The following is a 17612-nucleotide window of genomic DNA, read 5'->3' on the forward strand; positions in this document are numbered from 1 at the left end:
GGTCAGTGCAGTCAATTTATAAACCCCCCCCGCCCCCCCCGTTGGTTTAGCTTCGGGGCTGGTTTAGCTCACTGGGCTAAATCGCTGGCTTTTAAAGCAGACCAATAAGTGATTTTCATTTTCATTTCCTTCTACTCTCTCTATAATGATGCCTTTCCAGCCTGGCTGCTTTTACCCCATCCTTTGGTCTTCTCATTCTGGCTTCTTGGGGAACCTCTGTCCCCTGCAATTCTTGGCAGAATATCCAGTCACCTGCCCTGAAGGACTCCCTTTCTGAACCCCTCTGCCTCCCCTCCTCTCTCCACCCTCTTCAAAAACTTTAAATCTCTTCTTTCAACTCAGGCTATCGGATAACTCCTAAACTCTCTCTGTCCCAGGTTCAATATTCCCGTTCTCTCACCCCTAATTTGTTAAGTGCACTGGTTAAACTCTGAATATTGAAGGCAGCAAGCAAGCGCAAGTTGCTGCAGGCGAGTCAGCTGTGCAGGGGGATGAGAGTGGGAAGCCGATCCTACATTTATCCCCCCCACACACACACACACACACACACACACACGCAGCTCGCTTGGGGAAACTAGGCCAATGTGAAAACTCGACACGGTTGTGACCCGGGGCCAGGATCGAACCCGGGTCCTCGGCGCATGAGGCAGCAGTGCCAACCACTGCGCCAACGTGCCGCCCTGCAAATAACAAAATCAAGTGCCTCGATGGTGCAGCTTTCAATAATGCAGACTGCGCGGGAGGGGCTGCGAGCCTGGACTGTGCGGAGTTAGCGAGTGGCCATGATAAATTGCCCTTAGTAACCAAAAAAGGTTAGATGGGGTTATTGAGTTACGGGGATAGGGTGGAAGTGAGGGCTTAAGTGGGTCGGTGCAGACTCAATGGGCCGAATGGCCTCCTTCTGCACTGTATGTTCTATATTCCTGTCCAGGGGTGCTACTATGGGCCTCACTGCCTCCACAGTAACGAGTCACCGGAGCTCCCGTTTACATAACACGGTCAGAGACCCCCCCTCTCTCTCTCTCTCCCCCCCCCCCCCCCCCCCCCGCCCAGAACATTCACACAGGGACGGCCACTCGAGCCAGATCCCAGGACCGAGTCAGCGTTTCCCAGGGAGCCAGAGTGAAGGGGGTGGGTGGGGGGGGGGGATCTCCCTTATCAAAGGACAGATTATTCTAATCATGGGGCAGTACAGGCAGATAAGATTGCTGTTAATAGAGGACAAATATATCCTGGTATAACCAAGGCACGGACTGCAGCAAAAACAATGCAGCGTTTCAAAAACACACAGAGGCTGCCTTTGGAAAGTGGTGGCAGATACAGCAGTTAATATGAAGCCCAGTCGCTACAAGCGGACGGACATGCCATACAATAGGCATTTGCATCCTTGTGCTGGACTCTATCACGTGCCACTCTGATAATCTCGGTGCTTTGAAGTCGAATGACTCATACATTGAAATCAAACATTGTGAGGAGACCTTTCTCGAACTCTGATTTTGTTTACAACTCAGTTCCTCGGTGAGCCACATGATCAGTTTAAACCTGGACTTCCGTGCCCTGTTCAAAAAGAGCCATTGTTCGGCCCCTATCGCTCGTGTCATCTGGGTCTGCTGCGACGGGAGCTTCCCGCTATTTAAAATCGGCAACTGAAATGGGTTGAAAGCGGAGGAATTCTTTGGAAAGGAAGCAACAAAGGGGGCAGCACGGTAGCATGGTGGTTAGCATAAATGCTTCACAGTCCCAGGTTCGGTTCCCGGCTGGGTCACTGTCTGTGCGGAGTCTGCACATCCTCCCCGTGTCTGCGTGGGTTTCCTCCGGGTGCTCCGGTTTCCTCCCACAGTCCAAAGATGTGCGGGTTAGGTGGATTGGCCGTGCTAAATTGCCCCTTAGTGTCCAAAGATGTGCAGGTTAGGTGGATTGGCCATGCTAAATTTCCCGTAGTGTCCTAAAAAGTAAGGTTAAGGGGTGGGGGGTTGTTGGGTTACAGGTATAGGGTGGATACGTGGGTTTGAGTAGGGTGATCATGGCTCGGCACAACATCAAGGGCCGAAGGGCCTGTTCTGTGCTGTACTGTTCTATGTTCTAACTGGCGTTCCCCCTCTCACAGCAGCCGGGATGGAGCACCTAGCACAGGCAGCAGTGTGTTTGAGGCACAAGAGAAACGGGCATTTCACTTACTTGGGTCCTTCAGTTTCCGGACATTCCTGCTCTCTTTGAAATACTCTCCCAGGCTGCTCCTGTTTGGAGACAACATCGTCATGTGAGGACACTCAACCGCAGCTCATGCAAAACTGAGAAAGTGGTTACCCCCATGCACAGAACCAGAGTGGAAATGTGCGGCAAAAGGCTTTTATAAATACGTTCCCCCCCCCCCCTCGGCCCGCGGTGAAAGCCCGTGCCACTTCCCATTACCCGGATAGGGGCCCTTCCCCCTTCTTTTCACATGTGGAAGCGCTTGTTCCCTTTCACCCTCCGCAGCCTGCCCCACAGGGAGGTGGGAACCGTCCCCCTTCTCTCCTCATGTGGAGTTTAATGACCTCCTTCTCCCTCCCAATAAGTACTATTGCTCCCCTTTCCCCTCCACGGCCTCGCTATCACTCTTTCGCCACCCCACTTCCTCACATCAGGAAAGAGAAAATGCTGGAAAATCTCAGCAAGTCTGGCAGCATCTGGAGGGAGAGAAAAGAGGTAACGTTTCGAGCCCGATGACTCTGTCAAAACGGGAGCTCTTTTCTCTCCCTACCGATGCTGCCAGACTTGCTGAGATTTTCCAGCATTTTCTCTTTCGTTTCAGATTCCAGCATCCGCAGTAAATTGCTTTCATCCTCGTGTCGGGAGATGCCTTGGGATTGTGTAACTGAGATTGGGGGAACTCGATGAGTGGGTGACAGTCCCACGCAGACCCTCTCTCTCCTGCCCCATAGCTTGGGCCAGCACATTGTGCATTAAGTTCAACCCCATATCACTCTCGTGAGATGAATACTTTGCCTGAAGGTAACGAACCTGGCAGGGTTCTGCGGCGAAAAGGGAATACTCAGCGAGCAGCAGGCCATATCGTGGTAGGCATCCAGCAGCCCTTGCCTGTCTGTCGAATCATAAACTAAATAGTACCTGCAAAGGCAAGAGGAACAAAGTCAGGGAGGCAACACGGGTCAGTCCGCGCGGGTCGGGAAGGGTGAAGGTGTGGGTTAGGAACGAGGCCGACAACCTGAAGCAACCATGGACGGTTCACCCGATTTGCTGCCTCGCCCGCTTCTTGGTTTAAAATGAGGTGGCAGAGGAATGTGAAACACGAGGCTCTCTTTTCTGCAGACTCCTTTCCACCCAGGAGCCTGGCGAGGTTCGTTAAACCGACAAGACTAACCAACTGCGCCAAACTCTGAAGCGCGGGAACTTCTTTGGTCGACTTCAAACCACCTTCATCGACTAGAAGGTTGTGTAAATCGAATGTGCCGATTTCAGAAGACGCTTTCCTTGCTTCTGGGAACATGTAAATCCCCCTTTAACGCATTTGTCCCCACGAGAGTAGAGGACAGACCGTCAGCTCAAGTCTTTTCTCTCACGCAGGTGACCCGTAACTAGTTTAAAACCTTTCTTGAGGGCGAACCGACCATGGTTGCTCCAGGTTGGCAGCTGCTCGGTAATTCTCCAGACCGGAAGCCATGTTTTTGATCACTCCGTATATATGGTGCTTTTCCGTTTTTTTTAATAAAAAGGGTCCGTCACTCCCCTCGTTTTTGCAGAACGAACTTGCAAGTATACTGCGCCTTCAACGTTGGAAAAGCGGCCCACAGGCTGCATTGGAAAGCAGATTTGGACACTGTGGCGTATGGGGAGACATTAGGACAGATGACCAAAGGCGTGGACAAAGAAGATCGTAAGGAGTCTCTTGAAGGAGGAAAGAAAGGTGCGAGATAGATAGGTGGAGAGTTTCAGCAAGGGGATTTCACAGCTTACAGTGCAGGGAACAACGGCGTGACCACCAACTCCCGAGTGTTCGGGAATTGAAGTTCACTCGCCCAGGACACTGCTGTGTGCATCCCTGGCAATAAATCAGCGCGACATTTTAAAAAATTGTGTTTTTATTGTAAATTTTGCTGCGCACCACAAGCATGGACGTGTTGGCCAACTCATGGTCGGAGCGTATGGGGAAAGTCATGCGGTGAAACTTCTAGAAATATGTTCAATCGCAAGTTGGCAACCGTAGGACCATGGGTAAAGTAATTAAAATGAGGACGGCACATGCTACCAGGATTGAAGGGAGGCAAGAGATCTCAGTAGGAGGCAGCACGGTCCCACGAGGATCCAAAAACAATTTTAAAGTGGGGGCGGTGTCAGGCCAAGAGCCAACGCGGTCATGGGGCGAAAGTTTGATGGGAGTTGGGAGTGAACAGGGTGGCAGACAGAAGAACTTTGGGTGAGATCAAGTCTTTGGAAAGGTGGGGAGGCCAACTCGCAAAGTGCTGGAATAGGTTAAGTCTAAGAGGTGGTGGAGATCAGAGATGAGCGTTTCAGCCGCAGCTGTATTGAGGCATGGGCGCCGTCACCGAGGTGGAATTGGGCAGGGACTGGGCAGAGCGCAGCAAACGCTGACTCAGTCGCTGCCACCTTGGTGCTAAAGTGCAATCTGGGCTGTGCAGGCCGGTAACTCGGAAACCTTAGCTGAAGGAGGGAAATCTCTCTGCACAAGCTGGTGGCCCGTACCTGGGTCAGCGACACCCAGAGCACGTCACCGCAATGGGCTTTTGTTCAGATAATAGGTAACGTGACAGAGTCAGATGGACTAAACGCTTTGCACAAAAAACAAACATTTGTTAATCAGTTAACTTTAAATTTCAGATTCTAAAAGAGCTTTTTTGTTTACAAAAATCAGAACTTCCCCTGGCTTGTTTGCAAACTTTATTCGAAGAACAAAGTGGGCCAGTTTCAATCCAACTTTCAGCGCACAACCCCACCCAGTTCAAATCAGAGATGCACTGCTCAAGCAACGAGTGGCCTGAAACTGGTAAAAACAGAACTTTAAACAGCTCAGAAGAGGAGTCGAAACTCGCTTTCTCTCTCCACAGATGCTGCCAGATCTGCTGAGGTTTTTCAGCATCTCCTGTTTTGATTGAGAACGGTAAATCTATTTGGCACCTTTTGATAAATGTTTCCAGATATTAGCGCACACCAAAGATGACCACGTATCCGAGGCCACGGGTACTTACTGTTGAATGAACCGTGATACAAGCACCTTGATTTCATCTGTGCCAAAGTAACTCGCCTGTTAAAGGAAAATAAACAGTAGCTGAATGACCACATCTACTCGCCCTGCCATTAACAATCACCGAGACTCGGACATAACTGACTCCTTGCTCAAGGGAAAAGGACTTGCAACAACATAGCGCTTCATATTTGCAGCAAGTTCCAAAATGCTTTAAACCCACACGTTACTCCTGAAGGACACAGTTGTGTCAGTAAATAAGGTAACCATCGTGCACACAGTACGATCACACAGACAATAAATGATCAGTTCATTTGCTTTCCCTGGCATTGTTTCAGGGAAGAGTTGTCCAGGACACTTGGAAAACCGTCGTCTATTTGGGATTGCAGACGTGTTATGTGAAAAGACTGATCCAACAGCAGCCCCTCCCCTCAGGACTGTCCCAAACATGGCAATGCTCCGAGGGAATTCCACCAGCAGTACCAGCTTCGACTATCCGCTTGAGCCTCCAGAATGGGACTTGAACACGCAGCCTTCTGATTCAGAGGTGCCACAGATCAGGCTGAGCTTCAATATACAACCTCTTCCATCCAGAAGGACGAGGGCAGCAGCAGACGTACGAGGAACACCCCCACCCTGCACATTCCCCCCCCCCCCCCCTCCGAGCCGCTCGCCATCCCGACTGGGAAATATATCGGCCGTTCCTTCACTGTGGCGAAAATCCTGGGAACTCCCTCCCTAACAGCACGGTGGGTGTACCTACACCACACGGGGACGGCGGCGGGTTCAAGATGGCGGCTCACCCGCCACCTTCTCCAGGGGCAATTAGGGATTGGGAATGAATGCTGAGCCTAGAAAGCGACCCCCACATCCGGTGTATGAACGGGGGGGGAACTACTTTTGGCAACAGGAGGGGAGTTTATTGGAGAAAATAAGCAAACGAGGACGCTGTAAACTTAACATGTCATTATTTTTAGAAATCCATAAAAAGAAACGGCTTATTTTGACAGTGCCTTTTATATCCTTAGGATGGCCTCGGTGCATTTTTCAGCCAATGGAGGAAATTTGTGTGGGAAATATGGCAGCCAATGTGCACAAAGCAACTCCCCACAAGCAGCAATGAGGTCATCACCACATCATCTGTTTGTCGGTGAAGTTGGTTAAGGGATAAACAATGGCCAGGGAATAGCTCCCCCCCCCCCCCCCCCCCTCCCAGGCGGAGGGAATAGCTCCCCCCACCGTGCTGAGGGAATAGATCCTCCCCCCCAGTTGGAGGGAATAACTGACCCCGTCCTCGTCCCCATTTCCCCCCCGACCTGCACTGAGGGAATAGCTCCCCCCCTCCCGCGAGGGAATAACTCCCTCCCCCTCCCGCTCTGGGAATGATCATAGAATTTACAGTGCCGGAGGCCATTCGGCCCATCGAGTATGCACCGGCCCTTTCAAAGAGCACCCTACCTAAGCCCACAGCCCCACCCTATCCCTACACCTCCACCCTAACCCCCTAATCCCAGCCAACCAATCCAATCTTAACTGCTGAGTTTCTGCCCCAACCATCAGCTCTGGGGTCCAAGAAGGCTGTGGAGGCCAAGTCACTGAGAGTCTTTAAGACAGAGATAAGATAGGTTCCTGATTAATAAGGGGTTCAGGGAAAAATGCTCGCCTCAATAATGGTGAAAATGAATCCAAGGGCTTTAGCACGCTGGGCTAAATCGCTGGCTTTGAACGCAGACCAAGGCAGGCCAGCAGCACAGGTTCAATTCCCGTACCGGCCTCCCCGAACAGGCGCCGGAATGTGGCGACTAGGGGCTTTTCACAGTAACTTCATTTGAAGCCTACTCGTGACAATAAGCGATTTTCATTTCATTTTGTTGTAAAAACCCATCTGGTTCACTCATGTCCCTGGAGGGGCCGTCCTTGCCTGGTGGGGCCCACATGTGACTCCAGACCCACAGAAATGTGGTTGACTCTCGATGCAATTTGAAGTGGCCGAGCGAGATGCTCAGATGTAGATGGCTCGCCACCAAGCGCTCACGGACAAATAGGGATGGACAATAAATGCTGGGACCTTTAGGGAGGATGTGAAAATTCTAGACAAGGTTTACAAGAATGGTTCCAGGGATGAGGGACCTCAGTCGCATGGGGAGAGGAGAGAAACTGGGGTGGTTCTCCCTGAAGAAAGCACCAAGGTAGGGGCTTCGATACAGGTATTCAAAATATGAAGGACCTCTCTGGGTAGGGAGAAGGAAACTGTTCGGATTGGTGGATGGATCAAGGACGATGGGACACTAATTATAAGATGATTGGTGAAGGAATTAACAGAGGCGTAAGGAATGGCTAGGACCTGGAACGCACTGCCTGAGAGCGTGGTGGAAGCAGATTTAACAGAGGCGTAAGGAATGGCTAGGACCTGGAACGCACTGCCTGAGAGCGTGGTGGAAGAGCATTCAAACGTGGATTTCAAAAGGGAATTGGATAAGCATATGTAGAGAAAAGAACTGCAGAGCTCCAGGTAAAAGATAGAGGTGCTGGACGAGTGGAGGTGATGGCGTAGTGGTATTGCCACTAGACTAGCAATCCAGAGACCCAGGGTAATGCTCAGGGGTCCAGTGTTCGAATCCCACAACAGCAGATATTGAGATTTGAATCCAATACAAATCTGGGATCAAACCATCAATCCACTGTAGTAAAAAAAATCCATCTTTAAAGGTACCCCGATCTGCGCTTATATTAAGCTTCCCCAAACCCTCCGCAAGCACTTCCGCACTCATGCCGTGGTCATCACAACTGGTTTCCACCAGGGGGCGAGGATTCATTGCCCTCTGATCTGGCCCAATGCCTCCACCGCTGTAAACCAGCCTCTGCTGATCCTCCACAACACAGCAGAAGACGATGAGTAACATGCATCGTGTGTCTCTGTCAAAGCGGTCTGTTCACAGCCGTACCTTGCACGAAGGAAGAGTGGTTGGCGTCTCAACATCGAAGGAAATTGGAGGAGGCAGTTCATGCCCGTCCTGTGGGTAGAAAGCCAGGCAAGAATCAGGTTGATCAGATTGAGCAGTACCACCCAGCACCGTGTGCTTCAAATATCCCCTTTCATTGTAACTCAACCAAAACTAAACAAAATAAATTAACGGCTTTGTAAGCTGGACTGAAGATGGTTTCTATGCAACCGATAATCAGTGAATTTAAAGTTTAATTACAGTCCAACATTTTAAAATTGGAATCAATGGTGCATGCGGCTCAATATAAAAATATCCGCATTAAAAGCTCAGCCCATTACTTTACAGCAAAATCCTTCAAAGAATGACTTTACTAGCTACCTGTCACCGACAAACCCCCCCACAAATCCCCCTCCCCCAAACCACCAGCACACACCTCTCCCCCTCTCCCCAAACCACCAGCACACGCCTCTCCCCCTCTCCCCAAACCACCAGCACACGCCTCTCCCTCTCCCCCCAAAACCACCAGCACACGCCTCTCCCCCCCTCCCCCAAACCACCAGCACACGCCTCTCCCTCTCCCCCCAAACCACCAGCACATGCCTCTCCCCCTCCCCCCAAACCACCAGCACACGCCTCTCCCCCTCCCCCAAACCACCAGCACACGCCTCTCCCCCAAACCACCAGCACATGCCTCTCCCCCTCCCCCAAACCACCAGCACACGCCTCTCCCCCTCCCCCAAACCACCAGCACACGCCTCTCCCCCTCTCCCCAAACCACCAGCACACGCCTCTCCCCCTCCCCCAAACCACCAGCACACACCTCTCCCCCTCCCCCAAACCACCAGCACACGCCTCTCCCCCTCCCCCAAACCACCAGCACACGCCTCTCCACCCTCTCCCCAAACCACCAGCACACGCCTCTCCCCCTCTCCCCAAACCACCAGCACATGCCTCTCCCCCTCCCCTCAAACCACCAGCACACGCCTCTCCCCCTCCCCCAAACCACCAGCACACGCCTCTCCCCCTCCCCCAAACCACCAGCACACGCCTCTCCCCCTCCCCAAACCACCAGCACACACCTCTCCCCCTCTCCCCAAACCACCAGCACACACCTCTCCCCCTCCCCCCCAAACCACCAGCACACGCCTCTCCCCCCACCCCCCAAACCACCAGCACACGCCTCTCCCCCCTCCCCCAAACCACCAGCACACGCCTCTCCCCCTCTCCCCAAACCACCAGCACACGCCTCTCCCCCCTCCCCCCAAACCACCAGCACACGCCTCTCCCCCTCTCCCCAAACCACCAGCACACGCCTCTCCCCCTCTCCCCAAACCACCAGCACACGCCTCTCCCCCCCCCCCAAACCACCAGCACACGCCTCTCCCCCCTCCCCCAAACCACCAGCACACGCCTCTCCCCCCTCCCCCCCAAACCACCAGCACACGCCTCTCCCCCTCCCCCAAACCACCAGCACACGCCTCTCCCCCCCCAACCACCAGCACACGCCTCTCCCCCTCCCCCCAAACCACCAGCACACGCCTCGCCCCCCCCCCAACCACCAGCACACGCCTCTCCCCCTCCCCAAACCACCAGCACACGCCTCTTCCCCCCCCAAAACCACCAGCACACGCCTCTCCCCCTCCCCCCCAAACCACCAGCACACGCCTCTCCCCCTCCCCCCAAACCACCAGCACACGCCTCTCCCCCTCCCCCCCCAAACCACCAGCACACGCCTCTACCCCCTCCCCCAAACCACCAGCACACGCCTCTCCCCCTCCCCCAAACCACCAGCACACGCCTCTCCCCCTCCCCCAAACCACCAGCACACGCCTCTCCCCCTCCCCCCAAACCACCAGCACACGCCTCTCCCCCCTCCCCCAAACCACCAGCACACGCCTCTCCCCCTCCCCCAAACCACCAGCACACGCCTCTACCCCCTCCCCCAAACCACCAGCACACGCCTCTCCCCCTCCCCCAAACCACCAGCACACGCCTCTCCCCCCCCCCCAACCACCAGCACACGCCTCTCCCCCTCCCCCCAAACCACCAGCACACGCCTCGCCCCCCCCCCAACCACCAGCACACGCCTCTCCCCCTCCCCAAACCACCAGCACACGCCTCTTCCCCCCCCCCCCAAAACCACCAGCACACGCCTCTCCCCCTCCCCCCCAAACCACCAGCACACGCCTCTCCCCCTCCCCCCAAACCACCAGCACACGCCTCTCCCCCTCCCCCCCAAACCACCAGCACACGCCTCTACCCCCTCCCCCAAACCACCAGCACACGCCTCTCCCCCTCCCCCAAACCACCAGCACACGCCTCTCCCCCCCTCCCCCAAACCACCAGCACACGCCTCTCCCCCTCCCCCAAACCACCAGCACACGCCTCTCCCTCCCCCCCCAAACCACCAGCACACGCCTCTTCCCCCCCCCCAAAACCACCAGCACACGCCTCTCCCCCCAAACCACCAGCACACGCCTCTCCCCCCCCTCTCCCCAAACCACCAGCACACGCCTCTCCCCCAATCCGATTTGCACCCGACTCTCGGGAACGCAGTAAACCCCGCCTAAGTCGAGTAACCCCTGAGTGATGTACTTACCAGCCTGAGTAACTTTGGAAATTTCTCCCTGACAGCACTGTCAAACATTGCAAAGAGGGAGAGAGAGGTGAAACAAACAAAAGGTAACAGCGTGAGAAAACTTCCACGGACGGGTGACCGATAAGCGTGACCGCGTCTCCCCCCCGCCGCAGCCGAACCCTTCCCCTCCATCCCCACCAGCCGCGCACACCCAGACGCCTGCAACGAAACCCGGCACGTTTATCAAACCTCCACTGAACTAACCTACCAGGCCATAACGGTCCCTTTCCCAGCCGGGAGGAGAGATTTCTTCCCAACCAGTTCCATAACCAAGTCACGCCTAGCTATGCCCAATATGAAACAGTACAGGAAGGGGCAGCGAGACACATCGAGAATGCCCCTTCAGTCAATTGAATTGATTTGAATCTGTCCAGATAATGCTGGGCCCACCCACTCACTCTGAAACAGGGGCTGGCAAACTAAGATTTTAAAACTTTGCCTCGGAAACCCAAGAGAGATCGGATTTTGTGAGGTAGCTGCTTATTGCAGTTAAAATAAGAGGCCATTTAAATTGTTGCCAGTCTCTTGCGATTCAAAACCTAAAAGTCACTCTCTACTTTCATATCGGCTTTGTCCTCGCTTGTCGCTCTGTAAGGGGAACACGCTGGTCAACTGTTTAGAACTGGAACAAAAGTCTGTCAAAGACTTCCAAACAGCAGATCCCAGGCAGCTTTTAGTTTATACACGTCTATTCTTCCCCCCCCCCCCCCCCCCCCCCCACAACCCCCAACAACCCCCGGCAACATTTAGCCGGTGGATTTTTTCTTTGAAGTACTGTTTTGGAGTCACTATTTTATATTTTACAATAAATTGGAGCAACAGTGCAATTCTCCTTTGCTGCCATGGGACGTGTGTACACCCGCGTGTGGAGTCTGGATTGTTCTCACAAGCTACCGTTCTTATAGATAGTTTTTTGAAGAATAAAGGGATTAAGGGTTATGGTGTTCGGGCCGGAAAGTGGAGCTGAGTCCACAAAAGATCAGCCATGATCTCATTCAATGGCGGAGCAGGCTCGAGGGGCCAGATGGCCGACTCCTGCTCCTAGTTCTTATGTTCTACCCGGTCAGGACGCTGATTTTACTGCTGCGCGCACGTGATGGAGCTCAGGGTCTATGTTTCAGAGGGGGAGTCAGCGGGATCTAGGGGAAGCGATCCCGTGGCTCGGGCGCCCAGCGTGATCGTATGTAGTTCTCTTCAACGCACCATCTATTAAAATCAGAAGTGCTGGAAGCATCACGCATGAATTGTTTTCGTAGCCATGCGGCAGTAACGCTTTTTGTTGGCCTTATTGAGGCCATGTCAAAGATACATGCAAACGCATGAATTTGCCAGGCGGTTGTCGACGTAAATTATTCCTGGGGACACACACACACACATACTTGAAAACTTAGTGAATTAACCTTTTGGTTTCACTGTGCAACGCATGGTTCGCTACATTTAATCCCACAGTTTTCATTTGGCTCTGGCTAAGTAGTGTGTGACTCCCTGTTTTTTTCTTCAATAGAGAACTTGCAAGGAGTAAATCAACGGCAGAACCAATTTTAAACGCTGGGCAATTTGCAGCAATTCTGCCTGCAATGACAAACCCCATTCCAGTTGCCTGACAAAGGGCCCGAAATTCATTCACTTGCTAAACAAAGGCACGACAAACGTGCCCCGGGAGTCATCAGCTTCGATTGTAGTCAGTCTCAGGCCCAAAGTTTTTTTTTTATAAAAAAGATGTTTGAAACACAGCCTTATTGGGCCAACTAAAAGCAATACTGCCCTCAATCTCCCGCATAGTCAGGTTGCCGTTTACTTACCAAGCTAGCACTCACCTGTACAGCGGCGACATTTAACAGGATCAATGTTGGGGAAAGAGATACCAACACGCTGGTTAATTGGGAATGGGTGGGGAGAAGGGTTAAACCAAAGTGACATCGCGGAGGTACTTAGTTGCCAACTTTGACCAAATGATCGGGAGTGAACAATTAAAACTGAATAATCGGTTGGCTGATCCAGATTTTAAGGAAGACGCACGAAAAAGACCTCAAAACAGCACGAGGAAAAAGATAACAGTAAAGAGTGAGAGAGCAGGAACAGAGAGAGTGAGAGAAGGAGGAAAACAGTCTGAAAGGAGGGTGTGAGCAGAACGAAAGACTGCTGTCCAAAGAACATCTAGTTAAATAAATACCCATTTTAACATTGGCCATAGCCGTGTTAAATTATATTTAAATGTTTTATTATACAAGCAACTGATGGTTTGTGCCAAATTATTTGTGGTACGCCTCAGCGAGTTCTTCTTACTGCTCCAAGGCAAATTTGTTTGAAAGCCGTCTCCAAAAGACTATGTTTAAGCAGGCACACGGAATTGGCCCTTGGCTCTGTCAAGTCGACGGTGTTCAATGCAATGTATGAACTGCACAAATTTTCCTCCCCATCAAGCTGCATTGCCAGACGGAGCTCGTCAACCTGTTTCCCCCAAAGTCGGATGCGAAAGCCAGGGATCTGCCAAAGCCACACGCCCCAATTCTGAAGGCCAATGCACGACTGTGCCTGTCTTAGGTTGTCCTTCTCCTGAGGGATCTTACCCGTCACTGGCTAACCAGCCTTCTTCACCGGCCGACAGAGAGAGGGGGGGGGGGGGGGGGCGGAGGAAAGCAACACGGACCCACTTCACAGACCCAAGGACTGACACGGGCGACGACGCGAGGCTCCTTTTCTTCAAACTTGTCGACAGACGACCGCTGCCAACTCAAAACCTCTTTTGCGGCCAAGTTGCGGAAGAGTTGGTGTGACCGTTGGCTTTTTTGAGCTAGTTCGAGGCTTCGTAGGAGTGCAAGATATTTACCGAGAGACTTTCGGGCGAACAACAGCTTCACGAGTTTCGATCTGACACTGCATTTTGCAACCTGTCATCAACATTAATTTTTAAAAACTTCAATTTACCCTGTCCAAATTGGAACTGGGAAAAAAACACGCACACAGGGCGGGTGCCTTTGGACTGCAGTCCTCGCACATTGAGCACCAAAAGGTAAACTATTCGAGATACAATCCATCACCACTGACAGGGTTCAGGTCTACAAGATTTTGGAAAAGTTGTGAAAAATGGAAAACAGTAGAAGGAAAGAGGTTCTTTAACAGCTTGAACACCAGATCGACTGGGAAAAACATTCATTTAGGGTACAGAAGCACTTAAAGCCATGTTTTTACACACAAAACACCAATGCCACAACTAAATTAATGAATGCTACACGTGCAGACATCTCACAATATGACTGAAATTCCACGTAAAGGAATTAGTGAGAAAATTAGACTACTTTTAAATGGAAGCTTGGGAATATACTGGGGGGGGGGGGGGGAAAGAGAGAGAGAGAGCGAGAGAGAGCGAGAAAGAGCGAGAGAGAGAGCGAGAGAGAGAGCGAAAGAGAGCGAGAGCGAGAGAGAGAGCGAGAGAGAGCGCAAGAGAGAGACAGAGAGAGAGAGAGAGAGAGCGAGAGAGAGAGAGAGAGCGAGAGAGAGAGAGAGAGCGAGAGCGAGAGAGAGCGAGAGAGCGAGCGAGAGAGAGCGAGAGAGCGAGCGAGAGAGCGCGAGAGAGCGCGAGAGAGCGCGAGAGAGCGCGAGAGAGCGCGAGAGAGCGAGAGAGAGCGAGAGAGAGCGAGAGAGAGCGAGAGAGAGCGAGAGAGCGAGAGAGCGAGAGAGAGCGAGAGAGCGAGAGCGAGAGAGAGCGAGAGAGAGAGCGAGAGAGAGCGGAGAGAGAGAGAGAGAGCGAGAGTGAGAGAGAGCGAGAGAGAGAGCGCGAGAGAGAGAGAGAGCGAGAGTGAGAGAGAGCGAGAGAGAGAGCGAGAGAGAGAGCGCGAGAGAGAGAGAGAGAGCGAGAGCGAGAGAGCGAGAGCGAGAGAGAGCGAGAGAGAGCGAGAGAGAGCGAGCGAGAGCGAGAGAGAGCGAGCGAGCGAGAGCGAGAGAGAGAGCGAGAGAGAGAGCGAGAGCGAGAGAGAGCGAGAGAGAGCGAGCGAGAGCGAGAGAGCGCGAGAGAGCGCGAGAGAGCGCGCGAGAGAGAGAGAGAGAGAGAGAGCGAGAAAGAGCGAGAGAGAGAGTGAGAGAAAGAGCGAGAGAGAGAGCGAGAGCGAGAGAGAGCGCAAGAGAGAGAGAGAGAGCGCGAGAGAGAGCGAGAGAGAGAGCGAGAGAGAGCGAGAGAGAGAGAGAGAGAGCGAGAGTGAGAGAGAGCGAGAGAGAGAGCGCGAGAGAGAGAGAGAGCGAGAGAGAGCGAGAGAGAGCGCGAGAGAGAGAGAGAGAGCGAGAGCGAGAGAGCGAGAGAGAGCGAGAGCGAGAGAGAGCGAGAGAGAGCGAGAGAGAGCGAGCGAGAGCGAGAGAGAGCGAGCGAGAGAGAGCGAGAGAGAGAGCGAGAGAGAGAGCGAGAGCGAGAGAGAGCGAGAGAGAGCGAGCGAGAGCGAGAGAGCGCGAGAGAGCGCGAGAGAGCGCGAGAGAGAGAGAATACATTGCGTGCCATTTGTGAGGCTCCCTGGGATGAAAGCAGTACAAGGGGTCCTTCCACTGACCTGACGTACGTCGCCTGATCCCGGAAGCCGTCACAAAGAGGGTTCCCATCCAACCACAGTTCTTCCAGCTTGAAGCCTTTTATTTTGTCCAGATCTCTTTCGGATTTGAGCTAAATAGAGATTTATTTTGCATTGTTCCTTAAGGTGACCACAATGGTTTAATTCTATATTAAAAGAAAACACTACCTCTGCTTCTAAGCACGGCACTCAAACGCCTCCGTGCTCGAAATTTCTCCAATTTGAGAGGATTTTCTGAGAATAAATACATCTGTTATACGGAGGAACAGGTAATGCATGTTTCTCAATCAGAAATCCTTTCTCGAGGTGTACAACTATTATTCCCCAATGCACAACAACATGAATACATCAATAAATGCTGCTGTAAATGCAGTGTATGATAACTGAACAACAGCATTCAGGAATAACAGTGCATATCTTGTAGTGCACATTTAGATTAACTTCCCACTTTCTTTTTCTATCAGTCTCTGGAGATTCAGCAATCCAAGTCATTAAAACTGCAAATTAAAGGCAACGGTTAAAAGCAGCAGTAACAGGGCAGCACGGTGGCCTAGTGGTTAGCATAACCGCCTCACGGCGCTGAGGTCCCAGGTTCGATCCCGGCTCTGGGTCACTGTCCGTGTGGAGTTTGCACATTCTCCCCGTGTCTGCGTGGGTTTCGCCCCCACAACCCAAAAATGTGCAGAGTAGGTGGATTGGCCACGCTAAATTGCCCCTTAATTACAAAAAATAATTGGCTAATCTAAATTTATTAAAAAAAAAATTTTTTTAAAAAGCAGCAGTAACTACTTAACTTCAAAACTAATCAGGGTATGTTTGAGGCTCAAGAATTGAGAAAGCAGCAAATTAAGCGGATACAGAAGGCTGACAGAGTGTAACGTTGCAGCTCAAGTCTGATGCTGCTTGACTACAAATTCAAGTGCATGCATTTTATTTTAGCCTATCATAGAACATAGAACAGTACAGCACAGAACAGGCCCTTCGGCCCTCGATGTTGTGCCGAGCAAATGATCACCCTACTCAACCCACGTATCCACCCTATACCCGTAACCCTCCCTTAACCTTACATTTTAGGACACTACGGGCAATTTAGCATGGCCAATCCACCTAACCCGCACATCTTTGGACTGTGGGAGGAAACCGGAGCACCCGGAGGAAACCCACGCACACACGGGGACGTGCAGACTCCACACAGACAGTGACCCAGCCGGGAATCGAACCTGGAACCCTGGAGCTGTGAAGCATTTATGCTAACCACCATGCTACCTAAATCATGCTGGAAACATTCTCTGCAAAGGAGACTTACTCCTTCCCCATCCGTTACTTCGACTCACATTGGGATATATCTCCAGCGTTGGCAATCCAAGCTTGCATAGCCCAAGTGGTCACTCCTCACAGGCTATTCTGTTAGTCATCACAACCAGCCACACACACACCCGATTGCTGTCAGAGATTGCTACCATCAGCTAACTCCATAGACTGGAAGGCAAAGCCGCCATTTTGCTGTCAGTGTGGGTCGGTTACGGGCCTGCACTAGCCTTCAGCAAGCAGCTGTGCTGCATAGCTCACTTCAGCCGGCGACGCAGCGAGCACGTGCCTCATCGAGCTGGGCTGGGCGCCCACTTCAGGGCGTGGGGGAGAGGGGGTGCTAGGGGGCTGAGATAACAGAGAAGCTCATAAGCCCACCCAGCCTCCAGCATCATATCCTCGGTGTGCCTCCTCCTATTGAGCAGCCATCAAACAGCTTGAGTGTGTGAGTTGGCACGGCTGACTATAGCTGAGTCAGTACTCAAATCCATAGCAGTTAGACAATAACCGTAAAACAAGTCTTTATAATGTGATATACCAGCAATTTAAGACTGAAGAACTTGTATTCGATGTATTTATAAAGCCTGGATTTTCTAATTGCTGACATTTAACTGTCATGATCCTGACATTTTGGTAAAAGTTAAAGCAGACAGTCAGCGTAAAGCTTTGTCACAAGTAACTTCAATTATCATGAGCATCTTTGTTCTGCCCTGTGCTTTACAAAGTACTTTGTTAATGTTTTTTTTAAATAAATTTAGAGTACCCAATTCATTTTTTCCAATTAAGGGACAATTTAGCATGGCCAATCTACCTGCACTGCACATCTTTTGGGTTGTGGGGGGCGAAACCCACACAGACACGGGGGAGAATGTGCAAACTCCACACAGTGACCCAGAGCCAGGATCGAACCTGGGACCTCGCCGCCGTGAGGCATCAGTGCTAACCACTGCGCCACCAACCTT

At 52.1% G+C, this 17612-nt stretch overlaps 1 protein-coding gene across 3 annotated transcripts in view; it reads right to left on the bottom strand.

The window, feature by feature from the left end:
• nxf1b (nuclear RNA export factor 1b) overlaps positions 1-17612 on the bottom strand; it is an 81444-nt gene that overhangs the window by 16670 nt on the left and 47162 nt on the right. For all 3 annotated transcript variants that reach the window (XM_038787530.1, XM_038787529.1, XM_038787531.1), the window contains 6 exons: positions 15325-15434; positions 10748-10784; positions 8149-8217; positions 5208-5263; positions 3004-3111; positions 2179-2237 (listed from right to left, as the gene is read on the bottom strand). In XM_038787530.1, coding sequence (XP_038643458.1) covers positions 2179-2237; positions 3004-3111; positions 5208-5263; positions 8149-8217; positions 10748-10784; positions 15325-15434 — 439 coding nt within the window. The remainder of the gene's footprint in view (positions 1-2178; positions 2238-3003; positions 3112-5207; positions 5264-8148; positions 8218-10747; positions 10785-15324; positions 15435-17612) is intronic.

The sequence above is a fragment of the Scyliorhinus canicula genome, chromosome 31 (assembly GCF_902713615.1).
Source record: "Scyliorhinus canicula chromosome 31, sScyCan1.1, whole genome shotgun sequence".
NCBI classification, from domain to species: Eukaryota; Metazoa; Chordata; class Chondrichthyes; order Carcharhiniformes; family Scyliorhinidae; genus Scyliorhinus; species Scyliorhinus canicula.